The sequence below is a fragment of the Fistularia commersonii genome, chromosome 13, assembly GCF_037954325.1.
Source record: "Fistularia commersonii isolate RoL2024-O1a breed Wild chromosome 13, RoL_Fcom_v1.0, whole genome shotgun sequence".
In the NCBI taxonomy this organism is placed as follows: Eukaryota; Metazoa; Chordata; class Actinopteri; order Syngnathiformes; family Fistulariidae; genus Fistularia; species Fistularia commersonii.
Genome location: NC_141296.1, coordinates 2,600,766 through 2,616,626, shown reverse-complemented (window position 1 = coordinate 2,616,626; position 15,861 = coordinate 2,600,766). Strand labels below are relative to the sequence as shown.

General features: G+C 42.0%; 2 protein-coding genes across 8 annotated transcripts; one reads left to right on the top strand and one right to left on the bottom strand.

Annotated features, from left to right (window-relative positions):
* Positions 1 to 62: 62 nt before the first annotated feature.
* On the bottom strand, positions 63 to 9,626 carry ints10 (integrator complex subunit 10). 2 transcript variants are annotated; one of them, XM_086158250.1, is made up of 18 exons: positions 8,984 to 9,626; positions 8,765 to 8,832; positions 8,554 to 8,657; positions 8,257 to 8,396; positions 8,100 to 8,181; positions 7,880 to 8,020; positions 7,240 to 7,414; positions 5,048 to 5,217; positions 4,793 to 4,932; positions 4,516 to 4,669; positions 4,213 to 4,295; positions 3,916 to 4,071; positions 2,839 to 2,947; positions 2,301 to 2,380; positions 2,021 to 2,183; positions 1,770 to 1,863; positions 1,436 to 1,504; positions 63 to 903 (listed from the first exon to the last, which is right to left on the bottom strand). In XM_086158250.1, exons 1-18 carry the CDS (start codon positions 9,110 to 9,112, stop codon positions 747 to 749), a joined length of 2,214 nt encoding a protein of 737 aa, XP_086014376.1. In that variant the 5' UTR covers positions 9,113 to 9,626; the 3' UTR covers positions 63 to 746. The 2 variants fall into 2 exon arrangements, with proteins under 2 accessions (XP_086014376.1, XP_086014377.1); XM_086158251.1 differs by lacking the exon at positions 1,436 to 1,504.
* slc25a51b (solute carrier family 25 member 51b) lies at positions 9,520 to 15,219 on the top strand. Of its 6 annotated transcripts, none has more exons than XM_086158253.1 (3): positions 9,520 to 9,616; positions 10,194 to 10,231; positions 13,650 to 15,219. In XM_086158253.1, the coding sequence occupies exon 3, from the start codon at positions 13,721 to 13,723 to the stop codon at positions 14,654 to 14,656; it is 936 nt and encodes a 311-aa protein (XP_086014379.1). In that variant the 5' UTR covers positions 9,520 to 9,616; positions 10,194 to 10,231; positions 13,650 to 13,720; the 3' UTR covers positions 14,657 to 15,219. The 6 variants fall into 6 exon arrangements, with proteins under 6 accessions (XP_086014379.1, XP_086014378.1, XP_086014380.1 ...); XM_086158257.1 differs by lacking the exon at positions 9,520 to 9,616 and adding an exon at positions 9,762 to 9,864; XM_086158255.1 differs by lacking the exon at positions 9,520 to 9,616 and adding an exon at positions 9,857 to 9,874.
* Positions 15,220 to 15,861: the final 642 nt, after the last annotated feature.

The window sequence follows — 15,861 nt, the reverse complement described above, 5'->3', positions numbered from 1 at the left end:
CAACAGTATGTGTCTTCAACATACTTTTTCCCCTCTTTTGATTTGTAAAATAAAAATCAGTGTTTAAACATACGTCAACATGATTTTTACTGTATAGAATGTCGGTATACAAAATTGGTTTACATTAAATCTATTCATTTGCCATTATTTTCCACATTGCTCTTTTTTATTAATAGTGGGGGGCGGACAGGGCAAAAATATTTGATTTGAGGGTTTTGATAACGTTGATTGTGCCATTATAAAATTTAGCAAGTGCATATTATTTGAATAAAAGAACAAATACAATAACAAATGACTGTTCTTGTAAGCAAGTGTATGAACTTTAAACCAGGGACCCGTGTTGAACGGAAGTAGATCTGAGCTAACGCTTTATTTTTTTATTTTTTTGTAACAAAAACAGTAAATATCCCCAACATATACAAAAATGCTTACTATTCCGTTGTAAAAGCTGATTTCGTAAAAATTTCACATCGTAATGGAATTCTCGTCCGCCTGATCTTGTGTCAACATGGCAGCAGTAAAGAAGAGAAAACTACACATGTACAACCAAACATCAACAAAACAATCGACACAGTGTATTTAGAATACAGTATCCGACTCCCAAAAAAAGAGAAGGACAATTATTAAGGCAAAAAAGAAAAAAAAGTCTCTTCATTTTGGGAGAAACAGAACGATTGATGGCGAGGCATCTTGGGCAGAGAGCGAGTTGTAAGGGTTCAAATGTCGGTCAAATGTTTTTTTGAAGGTCAGGGAAGAGACTGGATGATGATGATTTTCTCGTTGATACAGAAACGGTGCAAGACGCTGAGCAGGTTTTCTCCGCAACGTGACACCTGCCTCTCCATGGCCAGGCGGAAATCTTCTTTCACTCCTTTGGTGATTCCTCTCGTCACTGTGTGGTGCCTACAGGAGCAAAGGGGAAGTTAAAATACGCGCCATCAGAATAAAACATTGAAAAAATATGATGTATTTGAGCGATGTGAGCCTTTTGTGTTCGACACGCTGAAATCTTAAAATCTTGGAAAACCTACGACTTTCTTTTCCCCAAACGCAAGTCAGCCATTTAAGATTAAACACCAAGAGCTTAATCAACTGAAACAACGAAAGACATGAAACAACGACAAATGAAATGAGATCGACATGTTATGAAAAGGCGAAAAAAAAAAAAAAAAAAAAAAAAAAAAAAAATCGACTGCGCAACAAAGACCAACGGTGTCTCCTAGTAACAACACGGGACGTGATGACCACAGGAACACGAGCAAGGCTCAAATAAACAAATGCCAACATGAAACCAAAGTACGACTAAATCTCGATGTAAAATGACTGGCCCAAATAAAAGTTGGGGGGGAAATGGCAAGCCTTGACGTTCGAAATGAAGGAACAGTGATTGGTGTGTGGAAGGAACAGGGACCGTGGGAAGTAGGGCCTAGGGTACCTGTCCATCGTCTGCACCCCTTGCAGCAGAAGGGTATTTAATTCCACCCCCAGGGCGGGACTAGGGTTCCTGAGGGACAGCAACATTCAACAACTCTGTCAGTGAAGGCGCATTCAAGTGTCTTTACTTCAACATTAAACCGAGGAGGCGACGTGAGAGCTCGATTTCGACACCTTCGCTTGCAAAATTTGTCAGTTCCCGAGGAGGAGTTTCCACCGCGAGCCCTCGCTGCGAGGATCGTCGACGGGATCCTTAACTTAGTCGTGCGCCGGCAAAACGGGAGCGCGCCGAGTCTCGACGCCGACCGGCGACCTCCTAAATACTCGATACTTACTTTATCAGCATTCCTTGATTGGGCAGCAGCTCCAGCTGGATCCTTCCTCCCTCTGGAGTACGAAGATATGCAAATTCCTCCAGCATGTCGATATCTGGGTAACATTTGAGCTCATGGAAACAAACGTCTTGTCGGCTTCTATTACGGTTAATAAACTCCTGAGAAAGACTTGACAGCGTTGCGCAATTTACAAATATGCCGCGTTGTTTTAGACGCTCTTCTCATTTTTGCTGGCGGGTGTGAAAGGATACTGGTTACATAGTTAAAGAAGTTTTCATACTGGAAACTCCCCTGCTGGCAGATCTTATCGACCGCCTTGAGAAACAGCATCTCGCCTTGCGGCCAATCGTACTGCAGGAGCACCACCACGTGACCGAGGGACAGGTCGTCTCGATTATCTGTGAAGGCACGGAGCTGTTCGGAAGAGGGGGAAGAGGAAATAATGACACAAAACGGCTTTTCTCACTACGATCTAAGTCTAAACAACATCGTGTTCAGAATGATTGGTTCTGAAAGAGCTTGTCTTCTTACCTTGAAGCAGGCTAACATCAGCTGAAGACAGAAAGGTAAAACAGCTTTGCTGGTGCAGGGAAGCAGTCTGAGGTCATTACCTAGGGAATCGATAAAGTATCAGTACAGTATTTGTGCAATAATTCTCCGTACGTGTCGTCTTCTGTGCAATAAATGTTTTGCTGTACAACAACCCCTACTACACGTAAACATATACATGTACTGTAATAAAATGTACATTTTTTTAACATGTAAAATACACATGTATATACATTACATTACATACCCTCAACTTTATTTTTATTTCTTTCTTCTTTTTATTTTCTTTTTATCATTCGCTATTTTATTCTTTATTTTTACGTAGAGTTCTACTTTGATTCTTCCCCACTTGACTGTAGCTGGAGCTGCAGTATTCTGATTGTGATACTGATTTTCTGCAAGAATTAATAATTTAGAATACAATTCAATATTGTTTTTTTTTAATCAAATCATACTTGTATTCATATAGGATAAACGTGCGTACGTTTTTTTTTTTTTTTACAAAACGGAAAAAGCTCACCTTTCCTCAACTTGGGCTTCACTCTTCCCTGATCTTCTGGGCTCTTTGTGGGTTCCTGATTTGGAGGAAGGAGCCCACCGACAACATCAAGAAGCTTCTCACAAGCCATCTGGAACACACAAAATACAATATTGTTGAAATAAGGCAATAGTGCTGTACAGAGTTGCGACGTGAATTTTTTTAAAAATATATTTTAGGATTAATATGACTGTCGGCTTATTACACTTCTGTTTGCAAAGATTGTCTGTGTAAAAAAAAAAAAGAAAAAAAGATCCAATTTATCAAAATGAGTGTTTAGGGCTTGAGAAACAATTAAACCAATAAAATGAATGGATGGACAGAATTTTGAAAATTTTGAAACCTCACCAGTTGTTCTCAAGCGCACGTCTACGGCAAATATTTACATTATACTGCCATCTTCAGGACAGTTGATGGAAAAAAAATTTAATCAGTGAACTGAGCATTATACATTACTTTATTACTTCATCAATTACCTATAATACTTATCATGTGCTTATCCACAGGGTCACCCGAGATTCGGTTGTTTAAAAAGACTAACATTTTGAGATTAATATTGGCACTCACATTCAAACCTCGGGATAAACTTAAGTTTTTCACTTTCGGTTGTGAGAAGAACCTGGAGTTCAAATTTAAAAGAACAACAACAAAAACAAACAAGATTCAAATACTTGAAAAAAACACACAGAACTGATCCCGCTGATCCAGATTCGAACACAGAAACTTCTCACAAGGAGAAAGAGGTGCCAAGAGTGCCAGACTATAAAGTGCTAAGACACTTTATAGTTTCACTGAGACACTTTATAGTTTATAGTTTATTCTTATTTCTAATTCTGCCTTTTCTTTTTATTATTTATTACTGTTATATTTTCTGTAACTCTGGCACAACAATTTCCTTCGGGATTAATAAAATTGTTCTTATCTTATCTTATCTTATCTTATCTTATCTTAACCTCTGCGTGACTTCCAATTTTGGTTACTGGCACTCCGTTTATTAAAAGTCACAATGCGTTTGTACTGAAACAACCTCACATTTACACAACAGAAGTGGGTGTTTACCCTGTATTCTCCCAGTGCGTAGTGGCAGGATGCTTGCTGTATGAGGGCCCTGTGGTGCTCCAGCGTGGTCTGACCGGAAGGGCTTTGCTGCCCATGCTGAGGCTGCTGCACTGCAACCATTTGATGCAAACTAGAGATGGCCTTGCGGTATTGTCCCTAGAGAACATTCAAACACAACAATGCCTATGACACATGTTTTTGTCAGACTTCTCCACTTATTTTACTATTACTCTCTCTTTGTCGTCCGTTCTCTTGAATGTATTCATTTTTATTGTGGTTTATGAAAATGTTCCTTGCCTGGTATATGATCATGTCGGTGAGGAAAATTCTGAACCACAGCCAGGAGTCTGTCTTCCATGAGGCACAGATCTTTTTAAATTCTGAAAAAAAGAAAACGACATAAAGTCATAAAATGAAATCAGAAATAAAAGCCTGGGTGAAAAAGCCTGATCATTCTTACAAATGTTTTGAACTGTCCAATAACGGTAACATTTGCTCTTAAAATATCAAGTTTCTTGGCGAGTTCAGTAAAATAAACAAACAAACAAACAAATAAATAAATACAATATTTATTCAATTAAAAAAAATATAGGTGCTTGCCAGTCTCAAGGCCTTCTTGGGAGTGAAGGAGATCCCAGCTTTCCCTTGCTGAGTAAAAGCTTTCCAAGGTGTCTGACCAACTTGGCATCTCCGTCTTGTTCACTATGATGTGTCGTCCACGGCTCTTCCCGAAGCCTTCCTCATCATCCGAGCTCTGGAAGAACACGCATGTGTCGACAAACACACAAGCGCCATGCCCAGGTTACAAATTAAAACGACAAAAGCAGTGAGAGGTGAAAGATAGCGATATGAAATCGTTGCCGCGTTCTATCCTCACCATCGTCTTCTCTCTCCCGTCCCCCATTTTCCGTTTTTTATGCGAATGTTTGACAGCTCCCCTCTCCAGCTCGACGTCATTATACACCGAACTTAGATCCTCCACGAGGATCAACGGCCCCATGCTCAATGAATTCACACCTATCAGGCATAGATGGCAACAAAGGGAAAATAAACAAGACAGTTAGCACGTCCAAAGTGAAGGATGTCAGTTACACTGACAACGATGTAGGTTTTCAACAACAGACAGACAAACCCTGAAATAGCGATGGTTGTACAGCCGAGACGTAAAGGTAGGCGTTTCGGAAGAGAACCAATGTGGCACAGATGACAACTTGACTACAACAGCGGGACCAGGTGTCTCCCTCTAGTCCCGGGAGGTAACGGCACAGCTCTTTGACTCTGTGCAGCATTTCCACGTAACTCCTGCAAAGATAAAACATTCGAATCAATGTTACTTTTATACTATGTGTGTATGACAATCACGGGTATTGCAAACATTTCATACAACCGCTGTCAAACATCTATGAATGTTTTATGTATTGTGTAAATGCCAAACCAATTTTTTTCATTTTATTTTACTTATATATCTATATTTTTTTTTTTTGTGTTTTATTTTGGGGTTTTTTTCCTCCACTGACAACAACATGTTCATGACGTATTTGGCTAGAAATACTTTTGGATAAAGTGAGTGAAAGCGTGACAGTAGGTGCAAAAACACTTCTTCTTATTCTTTCAGCTTTTCCCGTTAGGGGTCGCCACAGCGAGTCAACTTTCTCCATCTAACCCTATTCTCTGTATCTTCCTCTCTCACACCAACTACCTTCATATCCTCTCTCACTACATCCATAAATCTTCTCTTTGGTCTTCCTCGAGACCTCTTGCCTGGCAGCTCCAATTCCAGCATCCATCTACCAATATATTCACTATCTCTTCTCTGTACATGACCGAACCATCTCAGTCTGGCTTCTCTGACCTTCTCTCCAAAACATCGGACATGTGCCGTCCCTCTGATAGACTCATTCCTGATCCTCTCCATCCTGGTCACTCCCAAAGAGAACCTCAACATCTTCATCTCTGCAACCTCTAGTTCTGCCTGCTGTCTTTTGGTCATTGGAACAGTTTCTAGTCCAAACATCATCGCTGGTCTCACCACTGTCTTGTACACCTTTCCTTTTATTCTGGCCGATAGTCTTCTATCCCTTCGTACCCCTGACACTTTTCTCCACCCATTCCAACCTGCTTGGACCCGTCTCTTCACCTCTTTTCCGCACTCTCCGTTGCTCTGGACTGTTGACCCTAAGTACCTGAAATCCTCCAGCTTCTTGATCTCCACTCCCTGTAGCCTCACCACTCCACCCGAGTTACACATATATATAGTACACATATATTCTGTCTTGCTGCGACTAACTTTCATTCCTCTCCTTTCCAGAGCATACCTCCACCTCTCTAGATTTTCCTCTACCTGTTGTCTGCTCTCACTACAGATCACAATGTCATCCGCAAACATCATGGTCCATGGGGATTCCTGTCTAACCTCATCTGTCAGCCTATCCATCACCATTGCGAACAAGAAGGGGCTCAGAGCTGATCCCTGATGGAGTCCCACCTCCACCTTGAACTTCTCTGTTACCCCTACAGCACACCGTACCAGTGTCTCACAGCTAGCATACATGTCCTGCACCAGTCTAACATACTTCTCTGCCACTCCAGACTTCCTCATACAATACCAGAGCTCCTCTCTTGGCACCCTGTCATATGCTTTTTCTAGGTCTACAAAAACGCAATGTAACTCCCTCTGGCCTTCTCTGTACTTTTCTATTAGCATTCTCAACGCAAATACTGCATCTGTAGTACTCTTCCTAGGCATGAAGCCATACTGCTGTTCACAAATGCTGACTTCTGCTCTCAGTCTAGTTTCCACCACTCTTTCCCATAACTTCATTGTATGGCTCATCAAGTTTATCCCTTTGTAGTTGCCACAATTCTGCACATCCCCTTTATTCTTAAAAATAGGCACCATCACACTTTGTCTCCACCCCTTGTTAAATTATATAATGCCACACCACAGTTATTTCTCTGTCATTTGAATTGCTCTCTACAGATGTTTCTGGATTTTTCTTCGAGAAAAGATCTTTCAAAAACAATTTGACCAGAGTAACAATAGACCTTATCAAAAGATCATTGATGACAGGAAATTTCAGGATTAATGAAAATTCCTGGGTGTATTTATTGCCATTTGTATCTGACCTTTTAAAAGAATACTGAATATGGAAACAAGACAACTTTAAGAGAGCATTTGAAATCTGTTTCTGGGAACCAAAACTTTTTTTTCCATAGTAGTATTATCAGGTTAAATGTAAACTCATGGAAGGCAAACAGAGGTGAGTTGATGTCATTGTTCAAGTATCAAATTTTAAACAAGAGAGCAAAGTCAGGACAAACTACCTCTGCCCTTTGTCTCCCTGCCACTCGCATCGCGTGCCAACTCCTGTGAGGATATCCAATAACCTCTCCCAAGGTTCAGCTACCACCGATGACTTTTCTGATAAGCCGTCAATCACGTAACGTTGAGAATTACGGGACATGGTGGGCGACTTGAGAGATCCACCTTCTTGAGATCCTGAGGCAAAGAAGAATATTAATTTATTCACTGTCTATATTGCTCAATAAGCACACAGGGTCGTGGGACATGGGCTAGAAACTTGGCAGGTCGCTAAACGATCACAAGGCTCACAGAGACACGCGATCATTCATGAATTAATTCACTTAAACCAACGGGCTACTTGGAGCCCTCTATTAACCTACAGCACGCGTGGGAGAAAACTGGAGAACCTGCTGGAAAGCCCACACAGTCACAGGGTGAACATGCCAGGTGAAATCGAAACCGCGGGCCAGAATGCTAACCACTGCATTAGTGTGCAACCCACAAAGAAAAGCAGGAACACAGAAACTTTAGAAGGGCAAGCTCAGAAGACATAAACATGCAGCACAGTCTTGGCTGCAGGGCAAGCGGTGACAGGTTCTAATTGAGCTCACCATCAAAAAGAGTTGAATGACTAAATATGATAACACAGCTGTGCTTTACCATGTATCTGTGCATCAGGTGACGGTCCTCGGGTAATGTAGCCAATATAGAATTCAGCAGCTTTCAGGATGTATTTCTGCATCAAGCTCGAAGGCAGACGCATGTCCATATTGTTTATGACCAGAGGAAGAACGTCGCAAACTGTAATGGCAGGAACCAAAAGTTTGGTTATAGCAGCAGTATATAAATCAGCAATCTTCATTTAATGTACTTTACGCACCAAAAAGTTTCCTAAAGCAGTTGACAGGGGTCTCCACGTTCTCGGACGCTTCCGCTTCTAACAGTGTCTCGCCCAAGCTGACCTAAACATTAAGCAGATTATTTTAGTAGAGATATACGCATGGTTGAATATTTTAAAAATACACAATTTTATGTACCCCATGTTGGACCACTGATTCTGGGAAGCGCTTAAGCAGGAGAAGCAACATCTCTGCCTTCTCCAAAGTGTTGAAACACTGCTCTGTGGCTTTGAGCAACATCTCACACTGTATACGGCCAGGCAGTGTTTCGAAAAGCCCTAATGAACACAAACACGTGCATTAAAAGAAAAAAAGGGATTCTTTACATGTCTCCGACATGACACAATCCGTCTTTGGATCATTCATGGATAGTATAATTACTCCTCAAGAATAGAGGAATACTGTACACTTACAATCAGTGCAGACTTGTCTCACCTCTTAGAAACTGTGAATGTTTATCCTGAGCGTCACTACGAAGGGCAGATGTGATGACACTAATCTCACGCCACACGATGGGCTGATCGGGGAAATTTATAAACCTTGAGCAAGAACAAATATCCAGCATATGTTATCGCTAACCTCCAACTCAGCCCGAAATAATAAACTCTTACGGCGCTAACCAGGGAGTAGATGTACTGTAACTCACATGTCGTACAGCAGCCTCCCTGCACAAGCTGTCCTTTCTGCATTGCGTTCAATGATATACATCTCATACTGAAAACATATGTAAAGAATTTAAAAACTTATTAATGACATGCAAAATTCCCAACACCAAGCAGAAGTTTAATGGCATATTTTAATGCAATTTTCCATGCATATATTCCCGATGACAGTAACAAATAAGCATGTATGAATGACAGCTTACCTGTATGTTGAAATCTGCAGGATAAAGCGTTCTGGCAGTTATAAGCCAGGCTTTAGCCGCACAAGGGTCATCAGGGACGAGCTCCCGAGCTCTCTTGACTAAAAACTCACAATCTTTTTGAGCTGACATGTTAACTTTTAACGAATGATGCTTACAGGGAACAGACTGTCAACTTTATTACACGTCTGAGTTTCGGAAAATCAATTTCAAGTGCGATGCATAGCAAACGTTGGCGTTAAGCTAGAGAATTAGACCGTGCAAAATATTCAATAAGCTAGCTTCACATAATTCGCTAGCAAAACAATGCTAATTTGTTCTAGCTATACGACTTTCATCAATTGGTATTTTTTCTATCTCGGCAAGCATTGTTAACGGAGTGAGCTCTTCTAAACGGTTATATTACGTCCATTAAAAACGCAGGTCTCACGAAAACATGTACTTTAAAAATCGTCAGACAAAGATAGAGCATTGTTTACCGCCGACATATTGCTAACGACATCGCGTCAATGTCGCAAAGTAACTGCTTTACGACCAACCTTGCCACCAAGGTCCCGACGTTAGTGGGCAAGCTAGCATAGCTACATAGCAGCCCTTTAGTAGCTATTTCCGCCTACATGTCTTCAACTCTGGACGGTATGTATTTGCATATTTACATAAATCAAACATCCGCGTAATTTCAGTGAAACGTTTTAAAACCAGGAAAGCAACTGAGTAAAACCAGTTTTGGTCCCATGTGTACTGCGCAAGCGCTTAAAATGCATTGGTTCGGTCACCTGCTACTGGAATTGTAGACACGACCCACAGTTGTGGCCCATTTCCACAGCTGAAAAGACTAAATCCCACTTTTCTAGCAGCACGACAGCGACCGGTGGGCGCAACAGGTAAACATCTGTAAGCGAGGCAGAGGTTTAATAGAAACGTTAAGGCGATCTGTTGCTTTCAATGCCTGTCAATGGTCCTCCCAAACCGTTCATCTGTCAGCTTCTTGCCTGCTGTGGTTCTGCCTTGCTAGCCGCCTCCGATGATTGACAGGAGGTTGTTTTGCTACAGCCGAAATCAAAAATTAAACATCATCCAGTTTCCGTGTGAACAGTTCATTGCTGATACAAATCATCGTTTCCAAGATTGCCCGGTTGGAGAAGCAACTGTTACGTGTTGGCAAGTGACCGATGTGTTTTTTCTGTTGTTGTTTTTTGTATGCTAACGTCAGATGTTTGGGGACAGTGGGAATTCAGAGGCTTAAAAAAGGTGAGACTTGTTCTACCTCATGCATTCACTGAAAGATTTTGGGCGTTTTCTTCTTTTAAGCAATTTTTTTAAACATGTACTATAAATTTACGACCCCAATGAGGAAATGCCTTCCTCTATAAATGTATTACGCAGCATCCACTGTTTATCACGCCGTACAATCTGAAACTGCGAGCGTAATTGTTCCACAAATGATTTATTCTCATACCACAATTGCATCGCGAGTCATGCTAGTTATTATTCTTTAATTATTATTGTTATTAGTAAACTTGAGATGCATTTAATGTTTTTGATTCAGGGTGTGGTCTGATTTTCAATTTCGAAATGATTGCCACATTCAGCTGTCATGTTGTGGGTTGTAGACAACACCAGAGGACCACACCGAATATTATTTGTTGAATTTTTCCTGATTTTGATCAGTGTCACAATTTTGCTTCAATAATCGCCCTTAGATGTGCATTTTATTCTCAGTTTAAGATATTTACCGATCAAATTCAGTGTTATTTGTCCAATAGCACTGGCTGCCAGTTAAGGTTCTGCTATTTGCACAGTAAACAAACCAATATCCTCCTTAAAAGATATTTGTTATGACCCACTGCCAATATTTGTGTATGTGTAATGTATTTTTAATATATGTAATGACTTGCAACATCACAACACTATGACAACATCGGTTTTTAAAAAGGTTTCACGTTTGTCCATTCTATCCAATTTCAAATATATTAGCTCATTTAGATTTTGCTTTTCCTGCATTTTGAGTTGTCACGGCGACACCATTATTTTTTTCATTTGTAAATTTTAAAGGCCTGGTGTAATGATGTGATAACAGTCATCAATATTTACAAAAGAAAATATCACAATGTGAAGCCTTCATTGTTTAACGTATGATAACTTCCTAGATGTTATTTTGTTTCGATTTTGCGCCTGCCCCTATCTCCGCTTTGTCCAAAGTGTTTCTTAATAGCGCTGCTTTTATGATAATATCCTCGTGTCTGGTTTACCAGTTTTCCTTGGGCTTTGAACCAAATAATTTGTTTTCTCAAGTGCTTATAATACATGGCTGCAGGATACCTCGGTAGCACCACAGATAATGATTCAAAATGATACTTTGACACCTCATCTTTAACATATTTTGCTCCCCCATTTAAAAAAGATAAAACTGCCATGTCATTGCAGCCTTGATTACATTTTGATTGAGTGCAGCTCCAAGTTGGACACCTCTCAATAGGCCCCTTAGCCATAAAAGAATACATGAATCAAGAAAGACAGCAACATTTCCTAATTCTACTTTTTATTTTTTTAATGCCTCCTCGAGACACGGATAAGCAATGCCGATCACCGCTGTTTGCACAAGTGAACGAACAGCACACTAGGTTTAATGTTTGGCCGAGAGATTTTTGTCACTGCCAAATGTGCTCACAAAGCTCAAGCAGTTTTTAATATGTTTGAAGTTACTTTTGAAACTCGTTTTGCCTCATTTATTGTTTTGAGCACATTAGTGTCCATTACCCATATCAGCACTCCGTTGGTCCCTTGCATAACACTTTGCTCAAGGCTCTTTTTGAGCAGGTCATGCCTTGTACCTGACCTTTGTACCTCTTGAGTGTTTATCATCAGCACTTAAACTTGGCATTTTCTGGGACTAGTTCCACAATGGCGATGGTTGTGAGACCGTGCGTCGGCCTGGATGTTGGTGAAGTCTTACCTCGCATCTGTGACGATCTTCCTGGATGCCGTCTATGTTGCATAGAAGAACCTTGCACAGTCCTTCTCCAGAAAACTCATCGAAGATGACAAGAACACCTGGCTTGAATTGCTGGAGCTCTTCGCTGTTACCCTCGTCCCTCTTTTCAACATTTCACCTCTTGAAAGAAAGCCTGTTTTTATTTGGCAGTAAGATAACCATCGCTGACATCATACCTTCGTGGGAGGTTTTCCATCATCTGCCAAGTAAAGTTTTGTGCCCAGATTTTCAAAAGTATTGGACGACAACATTCCCTTGTCCATTTCTCCCTTTCATGTTGTTTAAGATGTTAAGTACATCCTAAGCTAACTTTGGTGCACCCACCTGCGGCGGATTTTTGACAAAAACGTTGCTTCTGACTTAGCATATGGGCCTGTTTCTTGCAATACCATCTGCTAAATCTCTTGCTAGCAACCATAGTCACTTGATTTTTCTACATACTCCCGATCGTATCTTCACACCAGATTTCACTTTCCTGTGATTTCATTCCGCACAAGAAGCACTTTTGTGCACGTCATACTCTTGCACCCCAGCGTAGTTGACAATAAACCATATATATACACATCTATATCGATACCTAGATATAGATATCTATATCCATATATCCATTTGTTTTGGCAGTGAGAGTATGTCATTGACATTGGTCTTTCATGCAGTAAGAGGCCTGGCTGAAAGTGTCCAGAGTCTCCTTTGTGCACAATTGTGAGGACATTAATCATGGTAAACATTGCAAGACAAGCCCTCTCACAATTTCATATTCACAGAGGGTATGTAGCATGTGCATATAACTATGGTGGGGAAAAAAACATTATTATGTATAATGCACTGTAATGTATAAAATGTCCATGTCAAAGGGCTCTTTGTCAGGGGTACAGTCTGGAAACACGTTTGCCCGTACAATTAAATTGTTATTTTGGTGTCCGCGGGGCAGCCAGATAGGTAGTGATGAATAAATAATAAACATACTGTTGTAATCAGTTGTAAACAGTGCAGGGAAATGAAGACGGTATGAACAAGATGTGCGAGTTAAAAGTTGAGTGCAACTTTGAATGTGCAAACTCATAAAAGTGCAGGTGCAGGTTGTATGCAGACAGTTCAAATAACAGTTAAGTTACACGAACAGTTGCGTTCAGATGCTTCGTCCTTATTGACTCCTCTCGATTGTTCAGGAGTCTAACGGCGGTCGGGTAGAGCGAGTTCTTCAGTTGCGTCGTTCAACATTTCACACTCCTGACCCTCCGGCCAGAGGGTAGGAGTGTGAACAGGCCCTGGGGGGGGGGGGGGGGGTTCGGTCACAGCTCTGCTGTGGAAGGCAGCGAGGTCCTGGCGATCTTATCTGCAGTCTTTACCACTCGCTGCAGGCGTTTGCAGTCCGGAGCGGTGCCGCTGCCGTACCATACGCTGACCGAGCCGCTTAAGATTCTCTCCCCAAAACAGCTGTAGAAGTCGCTGAAGATCTTCGGCGACATGCCAAACCTCAGAAAGAACAGCCGCTGTTTACTGTCTGCATGTTGTTTAGGGACCAAGTGAGGCTAGAACAATGTATAATTAATGTATAAACTGTAAATATCCAATATATTGACTCTTTTGACGTCTCCGTTCACCATTGGAAATGTAAAAATGGAACAGAGACAATTTGCGGTGGCTTAATTTATCCCTCTCTTTCTCTCTTAGGTCATATATCTGTTTGGAGGACAGAGGTGATATGATATCAGAGGAGCTCGACGCAGCACGCTGAGCCTCTCATGGCGGTTAGCACCATGGACACAGAGTCAGCCCAAACATCTCAGCCATCAGCCACGCTAACAACAGGAGGCCGCTCTTTACTTCTTGCCGGGAGTCTGGGCACCATGCTGGGGCCTCACGGAAAACACTACGCCTGCGGGTCACTCGCGGCTTTTACCAATATCGTGGTGACGTTCCCCATCCAGAAGGTGCTCTTCCGACAGCAGTTGCACGGCGTGCTGGCGAGCGAGGCGGTGCGGCAGCTCCAGCGGGACGGGCTGAGGAACCTTTACCGCGGACTGTTGCCCCCGCTGCTCCAGAAGAGCACCACCGTGGCCATCATGTTCGGCCTCTACGAAGACTTCTCCAGAGTCTTGCTGGAACACGCCGGCGGCAGCGGCGTGCCCGAGCTGGTCACGAGAAGCTTTGCCGCGGCGCTAGCGGGGACGGCGGAGGCTTTCCTGACACCATTCGAGCGAGTTCAGACTCTCCTACAAGACCATCGACATCACGGGCGCTTCAACAACACCGCCCACACTTTCCGGATACTTCTGACTGAGCACGGCGTCAGGGAGTGTTACCGCGGCCTCGTGCCCATACTCCTTCGCAACGGCCCGAGCAACGTGCTCTTCTTCGGGCTTCGCGGTCCCATCAAGGAGCAGCTCCCCGAAGCCACCACCCGGGCCGGGCATTTGGTTAACGATTTCGTCTGCGGCGGCTTGTTGGGGGCGGGTCTCGGTATCATGTTCTATCCGTTAAATGTCGCAAAGTCTCGAGCTCAGTCTCAGGTCGGCGGAGCCTTCAAGCCTTGCAGGGAGGTGCTGCTAACGGTGTGGCAGGAAAGAGGCGGGAGCTTGGCGATGCTCTTTCGGGGAGCCCACCTCAATTACCATCGTTCACTCCTCTCCTGGGGAATCATCAACGCCACGTATGAGCTCCTGCTTAAGCTCATATGAGAAGGGAAAAGAAAAATTCGGCATTTGGGGAAGAAGAAGAAGAGAAAGTACTTTAACACGTCATGTACCGAAAGCGTCGGAGAAAGGAAATCAATTGCACTTGCTGTCTGGAACTGCTGGTGGATTCTTTGCGGAGATATTGCACTTCTGAAAGGGGCCAATAGTCGGTTTGAAACAACCATCTGCCATTGTGACTATTTGCAGTTGACAGTGTTGAACGTGCTTTAGCCTATTAAAAAAAAAAAAAAAATGTGCCAGGGGTCCAGCGGTTCCTTTTTCTCTGTGTGCAAATCTTGGAGAAAATGACAGAACCAATCACTTTTCTTTTTTTTTTTTTTACACAGTTTTAAGAAAAAAAATCTCTATGAAATATACTGTAATAGCTTATATACCATATGTGCGGTGTGCCGTGGTGCTTTGTTGACAATATCCACTTGTTGAATTGACAATAAGCGATTTCTCTGTTAAGCTTTGTTCTGCCCCTGTTTCAAAAACACCTCTGCATTTGACATTTGAAATACACATTGTTAAGAAAAGTCTAATAAAATCTATGTTGGCCATTTTATTTATTTTCCTACTCCGTATTTTTGTGTCTCGGTCTTCCTTCCTCAGCGGTGTAACTGACTAACTGTGCTCATCTTATTTACAAAATAAGACACAACATCAAAATATGTGAGCATTTTGTTTGTCTGATCGCATCGGTTAGGCACTTTTTAAAAAAGGTTTATGAATGAACTCTTGTTAAAACACAAAGAAAGATGAACTTTGAACTTTTCTATTCTTTTGAGTTCTACACACACTATCATCTGCTTTTTTAATGTATAATGCCAGACTTAGAGGGACATCTTTACATCCTTCTGAAAGCAGTTCTAGGCAGTTGATTTGGGCCTTGGGAAGGATAAATGGCATGAATATTAAATAATACTCAGCATTGGCCCTGCAGTTATTTTTTTTTCACTGTTTATTAAAAAGACCGAGGCAGGATTCCAGGGATTGAGATGGACAGGAGCGGCATTGCATGAAATTGGAATAATAATGGGGGCATAAATGGGCAGAAGAGTAAAGAGCAGTCAGTCAGAGGCAGGTGGATCTGCAGTCTGGAGCAAAATGAGCGAGAGGAAACCAACATTAGGAAAGAAATGAGGCCAAGGATCCAAAGCCAGGATTGCATAAAACGGTGTGACGATAAAAGAAGGGCAATTATT